General features: G+C 51.6%; 1 protein-coding gene across 2 annotated transcripts in view; it reads left to right on the top strand.

Moving 5' to 3' along the window:
• Positions 1 to 17,696, top strand: part of RAB11FIP3 (RAB11 family interacting protein 3 (class II)) — a 91,491-nt gene that overhangs the window by 18,189 nt on the left and 55,606 nt on the right. For both annotated transcript variants that reach the window (XM_014936605.1, XM_014936606.1), the window contains exon 2: positions 6,004 to 6,097. In XM_014936605.1, the coding sequence (XP_014792091.1) occupies positions 6,004 to 6,097 (94 nt within the window). The remainder of the gene's footprint in view (positions 1 to 6,003; positions 6,098 to 17,696) is intronic.

The following is a 17,696-nucleotide window of genomic DNA, read 5'->3' on the forward strand; positions in this document are numbered from 1 at the left end:
CCCCATCTCTCCTGGAGCCCCTTGAGGGACTGGAAGGGGCTCCAAGGTCTCCCTGGAGCCTTCTCTTCTCCAGGCTGAGCCCCCCAACTCTCTCAGCCCCCCCTCCCAGCAGAGGGGCTCCAGCCCTCCCAGCATCTCCGGGGCCTCCTCTGGCCCCGCTCCACCAGCTCCATGTCCTTCTGCTGTTGGTGGCCCCAGAGCTGGAGGCAGCACTGGGGGGGTGTCTCCCCAGAGCGGAGCAGAGGGGCAGAATCCCCCCCCGGCCCTGCTGGCCATGGGGCTGGGGGTGCAGCCCAGGCTGTGGGGGGTTTCTGGGCTGCCAGCTCATGTTGCCTGTGAATGTTGAGCTTCTCACCCACCAACATCCCCAAGTCCTTCTCCTCAGGGCTGCTCTCAGCCCGTTCACTCTTCACCCAGCCTGGGTGTCTGCACGATCGTGTCGAGGGAGTTTCTGTGCACAGCCCAGCTTGCCCAGCCTGGGGATTGGAACCAGAGGAGTCAGCCAGGATGTACCTGTGTGACTACGTATTTTCTCTGCCCACCACAACCTCGTGGGTGGAATGTACCCAACCCACCCTTGTGCTGAGCAGCTGCTTTCAAAGCTCCAGTCTGAGCACCTCAACACTCACTTTTTGGCCTAAAGCTTTGCCTGTCTGTAGAAATAGATTTTTATTTTTTTTTACAAGTATTATGAACCACTCACAGGTAACTGCTGCCTTGTGCACCAGTCCCCAGCCAGTGCTGCCTGCTGCCATCAGCCCAATGGCAACCAGTTCCTCGATGAAGGTCTTCCTCTGGTGGTCGTGTTAAAGGTTGGGCTAAAATCAAGGCCCAGCCAACAATAAGCATGCTGTGTTCCCCAGTCTGAATCTGCACTGGCCTTACTGGTTTTGTGGGCTTTTTCTGGTCTGTCCCTGTTTGTTCAAGTGGCCAAAAGATGCTGAGCCAGATGCTGGGTTCAGCCAGGCTCTTGGTGAGTCTCTGGCATGTTGTTCCTTATCTGGACAGGTCTCTTGGTGTCTTTTTAACCCTTCTCTAGGTTCTTTTTGGATATAATCCATGTGGATTATGCCTGCAACCAATCCAGGTTTGTCCCTTTGGGGGCCAGAGAGTAGAAGTCCTCTGTTGAGCAGAGCAGGTCTTCACCCTCGCTTGGTTTCCCCTGACTTACCTTGGTGCTGCTCCCATTACTCAGGAGGCTGAGACCACACACCCAATCTTTTCCAAGGAAGGGAGGGAATAACTTCAAGGCAAAAACATCTTCTTTGCTTCTCGCAGCACGTGTGAGGCTGGAGGTGCTCGAGTTCTTTTTGGGAGCTGCAGCCTGCTTTGCCCTGCCTCGGGTATTTGGGGATATTGTACCAGGAATACATCAGAATGGATTCCTCCTCTCCGTCTCCTTTGATTTGCTTCCAAGGCCTGTGTAGAAGAAAGCAGTACTGAAATGCCACGTGATTACTGTCACCGTGGTGTCATCAAATAACGAGTTTGTGGTGTGGAGGACAAGAGGTGGCCCTGGAAGCATCATCCATATCAGATACCATACGACCGCAGAAGCTGAGCTCAGCTGTCTCTTCCTCTTGGGGTGCCTGACTGAAAAACTCCCACCCTCGTTTCACCCCTTAGAAGAATTTATTTTTGGAAGCTGATTCAGCCCCAGTCTCTGCCAGAACATGAAGAAAAGCTTTTGGCAGGCTCAGGGGTTACAAGGAGGGGGCCGCTTGGCCAGCACAGCCCTCCCTTCAGAGGTCAACACTTAAAATGAGCACAGTGGATATGTTGTTCTGCTGAATCCAGCTGCTGCGTAGTGGAGACATGGAGCATCCATAAGGTAAAGAGGAAAAAGGCCTGGAGCTTCCTTTTCCTCTTCCTCCAGGCTCCTTAGCAGGACCACTCACAGCTGGGGAGTCCCTCATCTCCCCGAGAACCTTTTGTTGTGTGGCTGCCAAGCCTTGGTGTTTGTTTGGAGTTGTCACCGTTGGCTTAGCTGAGGCTCAAAATCACTTACTGAACTGATTTCACTGCGTTGAAGCAAGGAAGGTCCTTTTATGCTCTGGGGGAAGCTGCGAAAAGCCGGTGCGGCAGTAGGACATGGTGCTGTATGTGCTTTGGAGGGGGCTGGTGGAGATGGGTGTTGGGTGGCAGTAAATCTGGTTGGGTTTGGAAGGTGAAATGCCCTGCCTGTAGAGCTCTTTAATACAGAATCATAAAATGGTTTGAGTTGGAAATGATCATAAGGACCACCTAGTTCCAAGCCCCTGCCATGGGTAGGTGAGAGTGATCGTAAGGACCATCTAGTTCCAAGCCCCTGCCATGGGTAGGTGACGTGGTGGTGGGGTTGATGCAATGAGTAGTTCTTGCTGCGTTGTTGAGATGACCTCCCCCTTCTTTCCCAATCTCTTTCCCTCTCCATGGCCCTTACCAGGAGAAATTCCTTACGGATTTGTGCCAGGAGCTTGTCCTGGCATCAGACCAGGCTGTGCCATGTCCCCAGCACAGAGAAGAGCACGGCCCCTTCAGCATCTCTCACCAGTTCTGCTCCCGCGGGCTTGTGTCTGTGCTCAGCTTAAAGGGAGATTGATTTACGGCAGTTTAAACCTCTCACTTTCCACCAGGATTTCTCTCAGCTCTTTAAACCACGTCATCCTCTCGGACTCCTTAATGCTCTGGATTTCTAGCTGCTCGCTCCTCTTCGGGGAGAGTTTATAACCAGCTACGAACACATTAAGCAAAACCTTTATTTTGAATATCTCTTGCTGGTCAAAAGGAGGTGCCTCCCCGTGAGTGTGGTTTGTATCTCCCTGGGTTTGGTTTAACACTTGGAGTTTGGTGGAGCGTTAACTTTCGCCGCTGTGCTAATAGGTGTTAACTGCTCCTCTCTTGGAGATTAGTCTTCAGCTAAAAAGCAACAAATCTGTGACGTCAGAACTGCCAAGATTTGCTAGTCTAAAACTGTTTGAGCTGTGATTCTCTGGGTTCTTTTTTCCATCTGCCCTATTAAAGCAGGGATTTTAGCCTAGACATCGGAGTGGAGAGCACTGGTGGTTACAGCCCAGGAGCGAGATGCTGGAGCTGTCGTTGGCCCTTCCCAATGCTCTTGTGTGGAGCAGGGAGTGAGCTTCAGGAGCAGCCCTGGAGGCAGGTTCAGATACTCATGGGTGCTAAAGGGCTGTCTCCCCCTGTAGGGGTGTCCCCCCCAGCATCCCCTCACTGGGGCAAAGACAGGCAGGTTTGGATCAGCACAGATGTACCACCATGGCCTTGAGCTTCATCGGTTGCATGGCTTTTGCTTGTTTCCATCTTTAATGTCAGGGGTGCGAAGTTTTAAGAAGCGTTTCCACTCATTGCCCCCTTAATTTAAATACATAGGTGGCTCTTTTGCATAAGCAAAATGCTTATTCCAGCTGCTCTGTTTCTCTTTCTTTTGCCCGAGAGAGGTGCTTTGCTGGGGCATTGGCACAAGGGCTCCAATTTGCCTGCTCTGTGAGCCCTGCCTGGCACGTCCCCTGTGTCACCACGGCTGGGTCTTCACAGAAACTGTTCTTCAGGGTGTGTCATGGTAATACTTACAGGCGTATCGAGTCTCATTAAATGTCACTTGCATTTCTGTTATCTATATACACAGATAACAAATTCAGCTACAGCTTTTGAACTCGAAGAAGCTGCCAGATGCGCTAAGTGGAACCGACACGTTCCTGAGAGTTGTTTTTATTAGTCTAAAATACCTTTTGTTTAACGTACGAGAAGCCTGACTCATCCAAGTCAATGTGTGCCGTGTGAGTTCAGCTGTTTTGTTATCTGTCTACCAAAAAAAGTCCCCCAGAAAACCAGCAAAGGTGCTTGTGTTGTCTTCTCCCTGTTCATGATGGAGCAAGCCAGCACTCAGGTGACTCGGTGAGTGCTGGGGCTTGGGGGTTCCCTCATGGCAACCCCAGAGAGGGTTTTTTTTATGGTCTCAGCCCTGAGGTCCCCCCTGCTGCTGTGAGGAGGTGGGATGTCCACAGTGGAGCCATCTCCCGCCTCCTCCATTGTGTTGGGAAACCCAGACTGGGTTTAAGAAAATCAAAACAAAGCAAACCAAACCCCCTGCTGCTGCGTAAGGAGTCGGGCAGCTCTGAGCACCACCAGGCTCTGTGTTCCTCCTCACCCTTAGATGTCAAGTCTTCTCTTAAATGGGAGGTTTCCTTCCCTGGAAGGAGAGGTTTGGTGAGTCACCATCTCTTTTCTTTTTTCTTTTTTTTTTTTTTTCCTGCAAGAACAATCCAAACCTGAGAGATCGTCCCAGTGAGTCAAAAGGCAACCCATTGTGTTCATGAGAGCACAAATCCAGCCCTGCAGACAGGCTGAACACTTCTCTGGTGTCTCAGCTCCAGAGGAGGAGGAGAGGGTGATGTGTTTGGCAGGGCCAGGGCAGTGGTTTGGGCAGCCTTTGAGTACGGAGCTAATGTCACCTCTTACACTCTGTTCCCTCCTGGGCTTCTGAGCTGAAGGAGGTGGCTCTGAAATGGAGTCATTGTGGAGTACTTTGTCCAGCTTTGGAGTCCTCAACGCAGGAAGGACATGGACCTGTTGGAAAGGGTCCAGTGGAGGGCCACGAAAATGCTCAGAGGGCTGGAGCACCTCTCTTAAGAAGACAGGCTGAGAGAGTTGTGGGGGTTCAGCCTGGAGAAGAGAAGGCTCCGGGGAGACCTTGGAGCCCCTTCCAGTCCCTAAAGAAGGGGGGCTCCAGGAGAGATGGGGAGGGACTCTGGATGAGGGAGGGGAGCCCTAGGAGGAGGGGGAAGGGTTTGACCCTGCAAGAGGGGAGATGGAGCTGAGCTGTGGGGAAGAACTTGTTTGGTGTGAGGGTGGTGAGAGCCTGGCCCAGGTTGGCCCGAGAAGCTGTGGCTGCCCCATCCCTGGAGGGGTTCAAGGGCAGGTTGGAGGGGGCTTGGAGCAACGTGGTGTGGTGGGAGGTGTCCCTGCCCAGGGCAGGGGGGTTGGAACTGGGTGGGCTTTGAGGTCCCTTCCAACTCTGACCATTCTGTGATTCTAAAATACACAAATGTGTCTCAATGTCTCTTAAAATGAGCGTCTGTGGGTTTTTTGACTCCCTTCCTTGGAGATTTTCAAGACCCGCCTTCCTTCCTTCTCCTTCCTTGGAGATTTTCAAGACCCACCTGGATGCAGTCCTGAGTAACATGCTCTAGCTCTAGGCAATCCTGCTTCAGCAGGGGAGTTGGACTAGATAATCTCTATGGTCCCTTCCAACTCTAAAATTCAGTGAAATTCAGTGAAAAAACTGTTGGATTGTCCCAGTTTGAGAAGCATTGCTGGTGTAAAGGGTTTTCTGAAGGGCAGGTTGGTGGCAGACTGGGAGGAAGGGGCCAAAAGCACGATTTTGAAGGCTTTGGTTGGACCTTGAGGACTGATGTTGGTTTTGCCCTCAGACTGTAGCCTGTTCTGCTCAAAGTGCCCAGATGGTCCTTGCTGGGTCTCACAAGCGTCCCTCGCTCCGTGTGTGTGCCAGCTCCGGCACCCGCATCCTAATCCTCACTGGCTGACGTGATTCCTTCCCCCTCGGGCATTGTCTAATTGGGAAAATGTTTCAATTGTATGGCCTAAATTTGTAACATGGAACAGTTCATTATCACCGAATCCTCTTAATTGGGCCCTCCTACTGGGCAGCCTATTACTCAGTTTTCCCAATTAAGATAGGACCTCTTTAAAAAACATAAAAATAAACAAATCCCTGGCAGAGAAGGACCACGTTGCAAGAAATACTGCCCCAACCTACGTTTCAAGACTAATCAATAGTTTCAGCACCAGCCAAGTACTAATTAACCCTTCTGTACTGATTACTTTTGTTCCCTTCAAGGAGAACAGCCATGGTTTGGTGTCAGTTTAAGAAATTCACTGCTATCAGCTCAAATCTTTTTCTCATAAGGAGGAAAAATCTGTTAGAAGGTGTTTCTCTGGAAGATGCTGTGTCCCCGGAGGGTAACGCTGCTTTTGTGGTTGCAGGTAAAGGACCTAACGAAGTACCTCGATCCGAGTGGACTTGGAGTCATCAGCTTCGAAGATTTCCTTCGGGGGATCAGAGCTATCAAAAATGGAGGTGAGTTTCCTGCTGGGTTTGGTTTTATGGAAGTCGCTGCTCTGCGCTGGGAGGAGGAAACAGGGTGCATTTAATTGTGGAGATGACAAAAGTGGTAGAGCAGTTGTGGTGATGGCTGCGTGTTCTCCTGTTTTATCAGGAAAGTTCCTTCCTAAATGTACATTGGAAACAGAAAAGCCATCGAGGGAAAATCCCTTCTGGTTTTGGTGTCTGCTCTCCCCTGTGGTTTTGGGGGGGTTTGCTGCTCAGAGCAGCTCTTGGCTGCTGGAGACATCTGTCTGTCTGTCTGCTGTGGAGTGTAGCATCATCTGAACGGCGGGCACTGAGGCATTTGTCTTCACTCCAACCTGTGGAGTGTAACATCATCTGAATGCCGGGCACTGAGGCATTTGTCTTCACTCCAACTATCTGGAGGATCAACACGCTCAGATGATTTCTAGCAAGAAGCTCATTGCCCCGAGAAGCTGTGGCTGCCCCATCCCTGGAGGGGTTCAAAGGCAGGTTGGAGGGATCAACATGCTGAGATGATCAAGAACCTCATTGATGAGCAAGATGAGCAAGAAGCTCATTGCCCCGAGAATCTGTGGCTGCCCCATCCCTGGAGGGGTTCAAGGGCAGGTTGAAGGGGGCTTGGAGCAACGTGGTGTGGTGGGAGGTGTCCCTGCCCAGGGCAGGGGGTGGAATTGGATGTTCTTTAAGGTCCCTTCCAACCCAAACCATTCTGTGATTACACAAGCGCTTTGAACTCACTCTCTGGTAGGGCATCTCTAAACAGGCCCCCCACAGTCCCCATGTTGCTCTTGATGGGCTTGTTGCAGGTGCTTCCAGAGCCATGGTGTGGTGAAATGGGAAGTATCTTTCAGGCTGGTTGGCATTTGAATTGCTTTGCTGAAGAAAAGATGTCTGGTTTGTTGGTTTTATTTTTTTTTCAATTTGGGATTAATCTCAAGAAATGGGAAGTATCTTTCAGGCTGGTTGGCATTTGAATTGCTTTGCTGAAGAAAAGATGTCTGGTTTGTTGGTTTTATTTTTTTTTCAATTTGGGATTAATCTCAAATATGAGCATTAGAGGGTCGTTTTGGGGCAACTGTGGTGTTAAGGACGGGGCGTGAAAACTATGGAAAGCCTCCTGCTGAGCAGATGTAACTTTAAATGTGCAAAGGTGAATTGTCACGCTCGCACACGAATCAATCCTGCTTACAGCAACCCTTGTCTTAAACTTCAGCACTGCTTTCATGCAGCAACAAACACGCACCACGGTGTTGCCCTGCGTGCTGAGCGCCGAAGCAAGTGCAAGGATGTGGAAAGGCTGATTATTCCTGTACAAACCACATTTCACGAGTAGAAAACCCCCCAGGTAGAAGGGGTTTCTCTTTTTCTATCTGTCATCCATCCCTCCCGCTCCCTCCCCGGGTTTATTTGTGCTCGGGACTCGGAAGTTTTGGTGGCTGGTGCGGCTCCATCGCCGGTTCTTGTGGTGCAGGAGGAAATGCAGCACGCTATTAATTTGTAATAAATTGCTATTGGAGTCGAGGGTGTTTGTGAAAGCTCTGGCTTGTATTTCTCTTCAATAATTCAGTGCTCTGGCATTGCGTTGTATTAATTGAATGGAAAAAAAAAGCAGATCCAGACAAAGCTTTTAGGGTGCCTATTTATTAAACTTGAAAGAGATTGATATGTATTTATTACCGTGGTTAAGGGAGGCAGAGCTCTCCAACGTGGTGCAGCATTAAACAGCTGTAAAAGAGACCTGGGATTGGGTACAGAGAGACTTTCTTTGGGTCTCACCAGCTGAGCAGTTCCTCACGTTGAAGTGATCTTGAGGATTTGCTGCTGAGACAGTCAATATTGATCGTCCCTTTGTAAAGAAGGGGTTACACTTCCTGCTGGGCGTCCCTTTTAACAAGGCTTTTATAATTAGCTTGGCCTATTTTTAGCCAGCGATGGTTCTGGTGCATTTCCCGGTGCTCTCTAGTTCTTGGGTCCGTTGCTGAAGTGAGACCTGATGGACTCTTGGCCCTTGTGATGTCTGCCTTAACGTGGGGAAGGGTTTACTTCTGAAGGTTCTCCACTTCTCCTTCCCTCTCCACCCTCTCTTGGGGACTCTGTAGGAGAATAGCTGTGACTTCACTGGAGATCTGATGGTGTGTTACAAAACCAGCAAAACTTATGTAGTTGGCTATTTTCTTTTCAACCCCTTCGGTGGCCAGTTGGCCTTTACGTCCAGGGAGGATACTTGGTTCCTCAGCCCTGTCCCTCTGCCAGGTCTCTGAGGGATGTTCCCCCTGGCTGAGGAACACACTGATCTAGGACTCCTCCAACTTCCCTCTGCCTTCAATGTGGAGGAAAGTGGTTTCACCACTCTGGTAGCACTGAAAACCACACCACCACTAATTCCTGTCTCTCTCTGCTGCTGTAACCCTCTGTCCAGCCAGGTAATGTATAGGGGGCCTATAGGAGAGATGGGGAGGGACTCTGGATGAGGGAGAGGAGCCCTAGGAGGAGGGGGAAGGGTTGGACCCTGCAAGAGGGGAGATGGAGCTGAGCTGTGGGGAAGAACTTGTTTGGTGTGAGGGTGGTGAGAGCCTGGCCCAGGTTGGCCCGAGAAGCTGTGGCTGCCCCATCCCTGGAGGGGTTGAAGGGCAGGTTGGAGGGGGCTTGGAGCAACGTGGTGTGGTGGGAGGTGTCCCTACCCAGGGCAGGGGGTGGCACTGGGGGGGCTTTGAGGCCCCTTCCAACCCAAACTGTTCCATGATTCTGTGTCCTCTCTGAAGGGTGGGTGACTTGGTTGCATCCCAGCATCTTTTCCCTTCTTCTGAAAATCTACCTCTGAGCCTATAAGCCACTCTGGGCTGTTCTTTTCCTTCCCTCCAGCCTATCTGTTTTGTGTACTTGCCTACTTACACTTCAGGGACTGGAAGGGGCACCAAGGTCTCCCCGGAGCCTTCTCTTCTCCAGGCTGAACCCCCCAACTCTCTCCGCCCCCCCCTCCCAACAGAGGGGCTCCAGCCCTCCCAGCATCTCCGGGGCCTCCTCTGGCCCCGTTCCAGCAGGTCCATGTCGTTCCTGTGCTGGGATGAGGTGCCTGGACTGAGCAGCAGCTCTGTTCTGCTGTATCTTCGATGCAGGAACTGCTGGAGGGGGGTTTAGTTGTCAGACACAAAGCCAGGATAGTATCAGTCACAGCTGGATGCAAACAAAAAACACAGATTGTACTCACAAGCAGATTCCTTCCTTTGTCAGGATATTTAAAAACCTTTTAAGCCTCAGACACCTGGTTTCCTTGTGGCCTGTCAGCATCAGTAGGACTTATTTAACATCTCTTCTTTGTAGTGCCCCAGTGCTTATTTTAACTCAAAAGCAGTAACGAACAAGGCGTGTAACCATGCTCTGAACATCTGGAACATCTGTCTTCCAGAAAAAAAACCAAACAACAAAACCCCAGTAGGAGGGGGCTGTGCAGGTACCCCCCTCACACAGGGGGGTTGCTGGTGGTATCTGTTCAAATAACTGCTGTGTCAGGCCGGGGAAGGTGCGTTCCTGGAGCTCACAGCCTCCTCCTGGAGGCTGAGGGGAGACCTTATTGCTCTCTCCAACTCCCTGAAAGGAGGGTGTAGAGAGGTGGGGGTCGGTCTCTTCTCTCAAGTCACAGGCGACAGGACGAGAGGAAATGGCCTCAAGTTGCGCCAGGGGAGGTTCAGGCTGGATATTAGGAAAAATTTTTTCACTGAAAGGGTCATCAGCCATTGGAATGGGCTGCCCAGGGAGGTGGTGGAGGCCCCATCCCTGGAGGTGTTCAAAAGACGGGCTGATGTAGTGCTGGGAGGGATGGTTTAGTGATGATGCTCCTTGTTTGTTGTGTGGGTGTCTATTTTTGTCAGTGAGGTTGACAGTTGGACAAGATGATCTTTAAGGTCCCTTCCAACCTAGAAGATTCTGTGATCCCTTCTCCTGTGGCTTCTGAGACCCGGACAAAGGGGCCCCTGTGCATGGAGAGCAGACAGTGCCTCCACTGAGAAACAGAGGCGTTCACCAGCCCAGGGCAGGGCCTGAGGATGGAAAGAGTCACATTTTTTTTTTATATATTTTTAATTTTTTTTTTTTCAAATGCTTCAACTAAAAACTCTTTGGATTTGGGAAGATGGAAAATCCAGCCCTGGAGCCAACACCCAAACCTGGAAGCTATAAGCCCGTTCCTGTTTGCAGGGACGGCAGGAGCGAGCGGGGACAGGACCGGGGGACACCCCTGGCAGTGCCGGCTTTTGGGGGCTAGTCCCTGCAGGAGTTGGCCAGAGGAATGATCTGGAGCTCGGTGGAGATACCCCGATGGGGCTGAGTGAGAGGCACTGAGCAGGAGGAGAAGGGAGAGCTTCCCAAAGGCATTTGGTAGGTTTCCAAAGGATGGGATGAAAGGGAAAAGCACGGAGCGAAGCAGGGCAGGGTGATGAACGGCAAATAAAGGGCTGGCCGGCGGTCGGGGCTTCTGCTGGGCTGTGTGAAAGCACCATTTGCTAATTGCTAATTGGAGCTGGCAGCAGCCTGAACTCGAGTGGGTTGGAGTCTTTGGGGGGCTGCATCGCTCGGCTCCCCCAGAGCAGCCCTGGGAGGATTTGGGTGGGTGTATCCTCGGAGCAGCGGCTGCAGTTCCTGCAACTGGCATTTCGTGTCTAAAAACCAATTTTTTGATGTGCTTTTGGCGGTACCCAAACACCAATTTGGGAGTTTCCTGAGAGAAAGAAAAACCCCACATATCCAGCCCTCCCCCCAGACGAAGGCTGTGAGTGTTACATCTTGAAAGCTGCCAGCAGAGAGAGGGAACCGCGCACCGGTTCCCAGCACCAAATCCGAGTAATTAATCCCACGTTTCTCACCCCACGTGCAGGTCCTGCTCTCCAGCCTTGCTGCCAGGGGGCTGTTCCCCATTCCCCCTCCCTTTAATTGCTGATCCGGCGTCTCGGAGACGCCTGTGGATCTGGTAGAGCTTAGACAGCATCTCTGAGACGACAGCTCTGGGTGGACCACTTAGTGCTGGTGTGAGTCTGCGAGAGAGCAGGAGGGTGGCTCTCCAGTAATTTCTCCGTCTCCTCAAAGCGTTTGAAGGTGTTGGGTATCTGGCTCCATCTGGTAACATAAACCACCCTTTGGTTTGTGTGTCGTGGTGGGTTTTTTTTTTCTCTCCCCCCTCTCTCGAGGATCTGCATTGCAGATGGCTTTTGCTACGCAAAACGAAAGCTTTCCTTGCACGGGGGATAATTCCAGAAGCCAAAGCCTACATTCCCTTACAGGTTCCCAATCCAGTCATTATTTCTGAGGCTGTGTTTGTGCGCCTCGGCAGTGGTCTCCCTTCCAGACTGATGCTGGAAAGATGGTGGGATTTGCAACAGGCTACCGCTGACATCTAAGCACGCTTCCTCAGTGGGGTACCTGGGCCCAATTTCATATTCAAAGCCTTTGCTTTTTGCAAGGGAAGCCTTCCCTGAAGCTCGGCAGATGGAAGGAGAGCTTGTGTGCACGTTTGACTAAACTCGGTGAGTTTCTGGCACTGGTTTGAGCACTTCCTACGTTCTCATCAGATCTGCTGATGCCTTTATTCCTGCAGTGCTGCTGCAGTGAAGGCTTTCCCGCTGATTTTGCCTCTTCCTAACCCCGGCTAAACCACCACCCGTTAGGGAGAGAGCTCCTTTGATGGCTGAAGGTAGGAGAGATGCCTCGTTGCGTACAGCTGTCGTGCAGGGAGCAGGGGCTGCCGTGAATGGGAAATCAAGATTGATTCATGAGCAAGAATAAAACCCAAATTGCTCTGATTATGTCTTCTGCATTTCATTTTCTTTTTTTTTTTTGCGTTGCATCTTGCTCTGCTTTAGCGCATATATATGTGTGTTCTATATGTACTGCTGGTTGGGATAAGGAGTTTATGAAGATGAGTGTTAATTCTGCCCCTCAAAGGAGCGGAGACTTAAATGTCGCTTTAAAATTTATATGTATACTTGAGGGGGGAAAAAAAATAAATCCTTCCACTGTTCTTTGTAGTGCTGTTCTTTGTAGATCAGAGCTCTCCTCATCCCTGTGGTGCAGAGGGATGCTCGTGCTTGTGAAGTTTGGGGTCCACGTGCTCCTCGTCTGTGACCCTTTCTGCCAGGGACAGGAGCAGCCAGGCCTTTCTTGGAAGTACCAGACCTGGGGTGGTTTGTTTTTTTTCTCGGAATAGTGGGATTTAAACACTTGTCTTGGAAACCACTGGCCAAGCCCGATGAAGGTTGTCTATTGAGTGTGTGTAACTCCCCCTGCTCACAGGGGGAATCAGGATGTACGTGCCAGTCTGAGCTGCTCTGGTGGCACCCTGTGGTCCACGTGGCTTGAGGACATCTAACATCTCTAACAGGAGAGGGTGAGGTGTGTAGGGGGCACAGAGGCACTCTCCTGAGACCTGCTGGGCCTCGGGGGGACAGGGGTGGGACAGAGGTCCTCTGCATGGAGGCAGAGATGAAGAATGGAGGATGTGTGACTCCAGCCCAGCTTCCATCCCTAGAGGCTGTTCCTCGGTGAGGGAGGAAGCCTCAGGGCAGGTGGCACTTGGGGTGTTTGCTTTCTCCCTCCACCCCACATCACGCTATATTTTTGGAGAAGAAAAGTCTGTTTTCTGCTCCCAGGAACCCCCAAATGCTGCAGAGCATGTGCAGCCTCGAAGGGGGTGCTTCCTTGGGTGCTGCCTGTTCCCAAATCCTTTGTTGTCACACCTCTTGAAACAAGGGGACAGCCTTGACTTGGACACCTACCTGTGTCCATCCATGCTTGGGTTTTAATTCCCCCACCGTGGCTCCTGCATTGCTGCTGTGGGGCAAACTGCAGGCTGTGGGGCTGCTGTAGGGATGGTGTGGGGCTGGGGCCAGGATGATGTGGGGCTGGGATGGGGATGAGGATGCTCCTCAGCTCACCCACAGCCGCCGTGGGGCAGGGAGCAGCTCTGCTACCTCCGCAAAAGCAGCGGAGAGACAGGAGGTCTTATCCTCTGGTTTGGAACACTTTCCCACTGGAAAGGATAACTCCAAACTGGCTCAAGTGGGAGGGAGGATATTTACTTCTTAAAAGCAAAACCGGGAACAAAAAAAAAACCCACCACCCGTAAAACTCTTTATCTCCTGCCGTGCAGCTGCTGGGATCCAGCAAGGTTAACTCTGGCTGTAAATTCTCCCTGTGTTGGGGGGTGCAGGGAGATGTGGGGGAGCGGGGAGATGTGGGGATGCAGGGAGATGTGGGGGAGCAGCAATAACCCCTTGTGTCCCCCCCGTGGGTGGGGAGATGCTCCTCAGCTGTGAGACCCGTCCCCCTGCCCATCGCTGAGCGGAACCTCACAGCCCACACCGCCCTCCAGCTCTTTTAAATCACTATTTATTTCTGCTGTAATATTCTGGGGAAAGGGCTGGTGTGCTGATGGGGAGGAGGAGCGCTACTGCCTCACCATGGCTTTTTCTCTTTGTCGTTTTGCATTTCTTTTTTTAATTTAGGTAAACAATGGAGTTTATTCATTTATTTTTTTATTTTTTTTTTTGTGACTTGGCAGCTGGGTGAAGGGTTACGTCAGGGCTGAAGCCGGCCCGTTCCGTGGCTGAGCGGGGAGCGTGTCTTCCCAAAAAACAGCCTGGCAGATGACACGCTGCATTGACCTACTTTTCGGGAGAAATGCAGAAGTGCCGGAGAAAAACGTGGCCGGAGGCCTCCTCCCAGCTCCGGGATGGGAACGGTGGGGAATTGCTCAAAAATACTGCCCGAAAACTTGCCACTGAGGCTCCACAGCCCTCGGGGTCCCTGGGGAGCGGGAGGGTGGGGGTTGGCACCAGCATCTCTTCCCTTTTGGAGAATTCTTGCTTTGTGAATATTTCGAAGCGTGCGCTGGAGAGATCTTGCTGTGCCCAGTCACCGTCATGGAGCGTTGTTGCAGGTCCCAAAGACACAGGTGGTCCTGGGGAAGTGGAGCTTGCAGCCCTGTGAAGCTGCCCCTTCGTTTATTGTGATGAGGTTATGATTAAATACCTCATGAGGGGGAGGTGTTGCCCAGATCTCCTGCAAATCACAGCAAATCACAGAGCGGAGGGATCTCTGCGTGTCCTGATAAAGACAAGGCAGCTTGTGGTGGCTTCTTAGACCCTCAGCCCGTAACCCAAGGTTGATAAAGGCAAGCTGGGGTGAGTTTAAATTGCAAAAGAAAGGCTTAAGTTTGATTCCCAGAAGAAAACTGATTTCTCTGGCAAAGGAGAAGAAAAATCACTGCAGGGACCACCCTGGGGAGATGGTCAATGTGAAAGCAGAGAGCAGTGTCTTATTAGAGCCTTGCAGCGATCCTTAGCGCGCTCTCCTCTACGGAGACGATGACTAAAAAGCAAACAAAGGCGACTTCTGTTAGAAAATAAGACATTTCTCATCACCCATCTGCCGTCCCAGTGTTTCTCCAGCGTGTGTTTTATTTGCTGTGTGGGGAGTAGGCTGTTTTGTTCCACATCTGCTGCTGCCAATGCTTCTGGGAGCCCGGGCTCAGCCCTGGGCCGGGGAGCGCGTGGGAGGAGCTGGGCTGGGCTGGTGGCTCCAGATGGGTGGTGGTGGTGGTGGTTTCGGTCCTGCCTGTTTTGATTTCTCAGGTTTGGCTCTTTAGCTCCAGAAGGAGGGATTATTCATGCTCAGCTCAAGCCGGGAAGCTAGGGAATGTCTCCTCCATCCTCACCAGAGATGTCTGGCCACAGACCAGCTAGGGTTGGCTCCCTGAGCTGAGGTAAAGGAAAGTGAGTAGCCCATCATCCTGCCTCTGCACCAGGAGGCAAACCAGAGCCGTCAGACCATTTCTCTTTAGGAATCCAGTCAATCTGGTGTGATTAATGACGGGATAATTACTCACCTTAACGACTTTTGCAGAGCCCTGCTCGGCTCTGTCACGGCCTGGAGGCTTGTGACAGTGTGGTGAGTGTTACCCTTGTGACACCCTGACAGATTGATGTGGCAAAAGCTTGTTTCTTGTGAGCTTTTCCTGGTCTCGCTCTCAGACAGCAGTAGCTGTGTGTGATGTGGCTTTGCTGGGAAATTACTGCTAATTGCAGAGGTGCTGGATGGGTGAGCGCGGGCTGGCTCCAGTGGGCATCCTCCCTGTTGAGAGGAACCTTTCCCTGGTGTTCTGACAAACCACAGCTCACTTCTCCATCCTGGTCTGTACCAAGCCCTGTCTCCTCTGGAGCTGCTGTGTGTGTCCCTCTGATGTCTTTCTCTTTGATGATCATCAAGTTTTCCAGGTGTGTACAGTCTGACTGCTCCCGTAGGTCTGTCTTACCACCAGGCAGCTTATGTCTCCTCCAGACAGGAAAGACTCCTGCTAACAAGGTGAGCAGAGATGAATTCACTAATTAGAATCATGGAACAGTTTGGGTTATAGGTGTTGGGCTGTAGGTGTTGAGAGGGTGGCTGTTAACGCTGGCATCCAGGCCATGGGTTCTTCTGCAGACCAGCTGTGCTTGCATTCACACTGGCATTGCATTAAAAATTCTATTTAGCTATGCTTGAAGATAAGTACATTTTTCAGGCCCAGGATTGGAAACTGTGGGCTGGGGAGGATTGGATTTAACCGTTATCTTGATTTCTCCACATGGGAGCTTTGAGCTGGAGGCTCAAAAGCTTCGTGGTGGGACGGTGCCCTCCAGCCGGTGCCCCAGTTGATGCAGGGGACCTCTGAGTGGGCTGGGAAAGAGCTTTGGTTCTGGTACCTGCTATGTCAAAAGCTCTGATGTATCCTGGCTCCTGAGCCAGGGTTCTCTTTACTTTTATTTTGCTTTAGATAGATAAGAGGTGTCACTTGTCTTGTGTGTGCTCCTGCCGGGATCAAGCTGGATGTGGAGCATCTAGAAGAGTTTCCATTTGCATGTATCATAGAACCACAGAGTGGTTTGGGTTGGAAGGAATCTTAAAGACCATCTAGTTCCACCCCTTGCCCTGGGCAGGGACACCTCCCACCACACCACGTTGCTCCAAGCCCCCTCCAACCTGCCCTTGAACCCCTCCAGGGATGGGGCAGCCACAGCTTCTCGGGCCAACCTGGGCCAGGCTCTCACCACCCTCCCACCAAACAAGTTCTTCCCCACAGCTCAGCTCCATCTCCCCTCTTGCAGGGTCAAACCCTTCCCCCTCCTCCTAGGGCTCCCCTCCCTCATCCAGAGTCCCTCCCCAGCTTTCCTGGAGCCCCCCTTCTTTAGGGACTGGAAGGGGCTCCAAGGTCTCCCTGGAGCCTTCTCGTCCCCAACTCTCAGCCCGTCCTCCCAGCAGAGGGGCTGGGGGGCTCTGGCCCTGCTCCAACAGCTCCATGTCCTTCCTATGGTGAGGACTTCAGGAAGAGCTTAAACAATCATCAAGAGACAACCTAATGGGTGTCCCAAAGGCTGTGTCTCCATCCAGTGTGCTCTGGGAAGGTAAATTAGGATCTTCTGTTGTTGCACAGTCACATACACTCTTTCAAGAGGTCCTGCCTCACACACAGGGAAGTAAAGCTGTTGGCTGCAAACCCCAACTTTGTTTCCTGAAATACAGACTTGTTGAAAATAGAAGTTAGAGTGAAGGGGGCAGAGGAAATCAGGAGGTGTCCTTTACAAGGCAACCTGTGCTGTTTTGGATGCTCAGTCTCTCAGTCTTTTCTGCTGGTACATCACGAAGTGGCTCTGAACCACTTGGTGGTGGCCTCAAGCCTGCTCCTTCTTTTCCACACCTCCAGCCCTCAGTTCCAGGCTGATACGTGTCTGGAGGAATTTGAACTGGTCTTGTTGACGAGCACACGCTGAAGACAGCTCAAATTGCTGAGGAAAATTAAAAACGAGGACTGGTATGCTAAACTCAATACCAAATCCCATGTGTTAGTGGTGGCTTCCTGTCTCTGATCCATCTGTGCCACCCCAGTGGAGGCATCAACGCTCATCTCATCTCCGAGCTGAAGCCAAGGCAGCCAGATTTAAGCTTCCAAAGTGCTTGGGTACCACGAAGCTAATTCTTCTCATTAATGGCTTTAGATGGTGTGTCTAAACAAAGCTTGAGGGGCCTGTGCTGTGTGGAGAGGATCAAAAGGAATATGTGATAAGTACCAATCCATGAGCAGTGATACTCAAGAAATTATTCAAGAAAGGCAAGAGTGCTAAAGCGCATTAGCTGAGGGGCTGGGCTGAGGGTTGTGTAAGCAACCTTAATTCTGACACCACCTCCTCGGGAGCCTGAGCTTGCCATCCGTTATTACTTTTGTGTAATTTGGGGCTGTAAAGGGATAGTCTTCACTGAGCACTCCTGGCCCCTTGTCCCATCTCTGGAGGAGTCAGCAGGTTGGGTTACGGGAGGAGCGGGGAGCAGAAAGGTGCTCTTTCCAGCTCCCACCAGACTTTGGGTGTGAGCATCAGGCTGTACACGGACTCCTGGATCACCTGTGGGAAGCAAAGGAGAGATGGTTGGGCTGGTGATAGCTTTATCCTGCCGTGCCCAACACCAGGTGGGTCCCTGAGCTTCAGCGAGAGCACAAGACCCTGAGTTTACCCTGGAAACATCAAGCAGTGGATTCCTCTCCGTCTCCTTGCTTTGGATCATCCTA

Source organism: Calidris pugnax, unplaced genomic scaffold (genome assembly GCF_001431845.1).
Source record: "Calidris pugnax isolate Ruff unplaced genomic scaffold, ASM143184v1 scaffold17, whole genome shotgun sequence".
Lineage (NCBI taxonomy): Eukaryota > Metazoa > Chordata > Aves > Charadriiformes > Scolopacidae > Calidris > Calidris pugnax.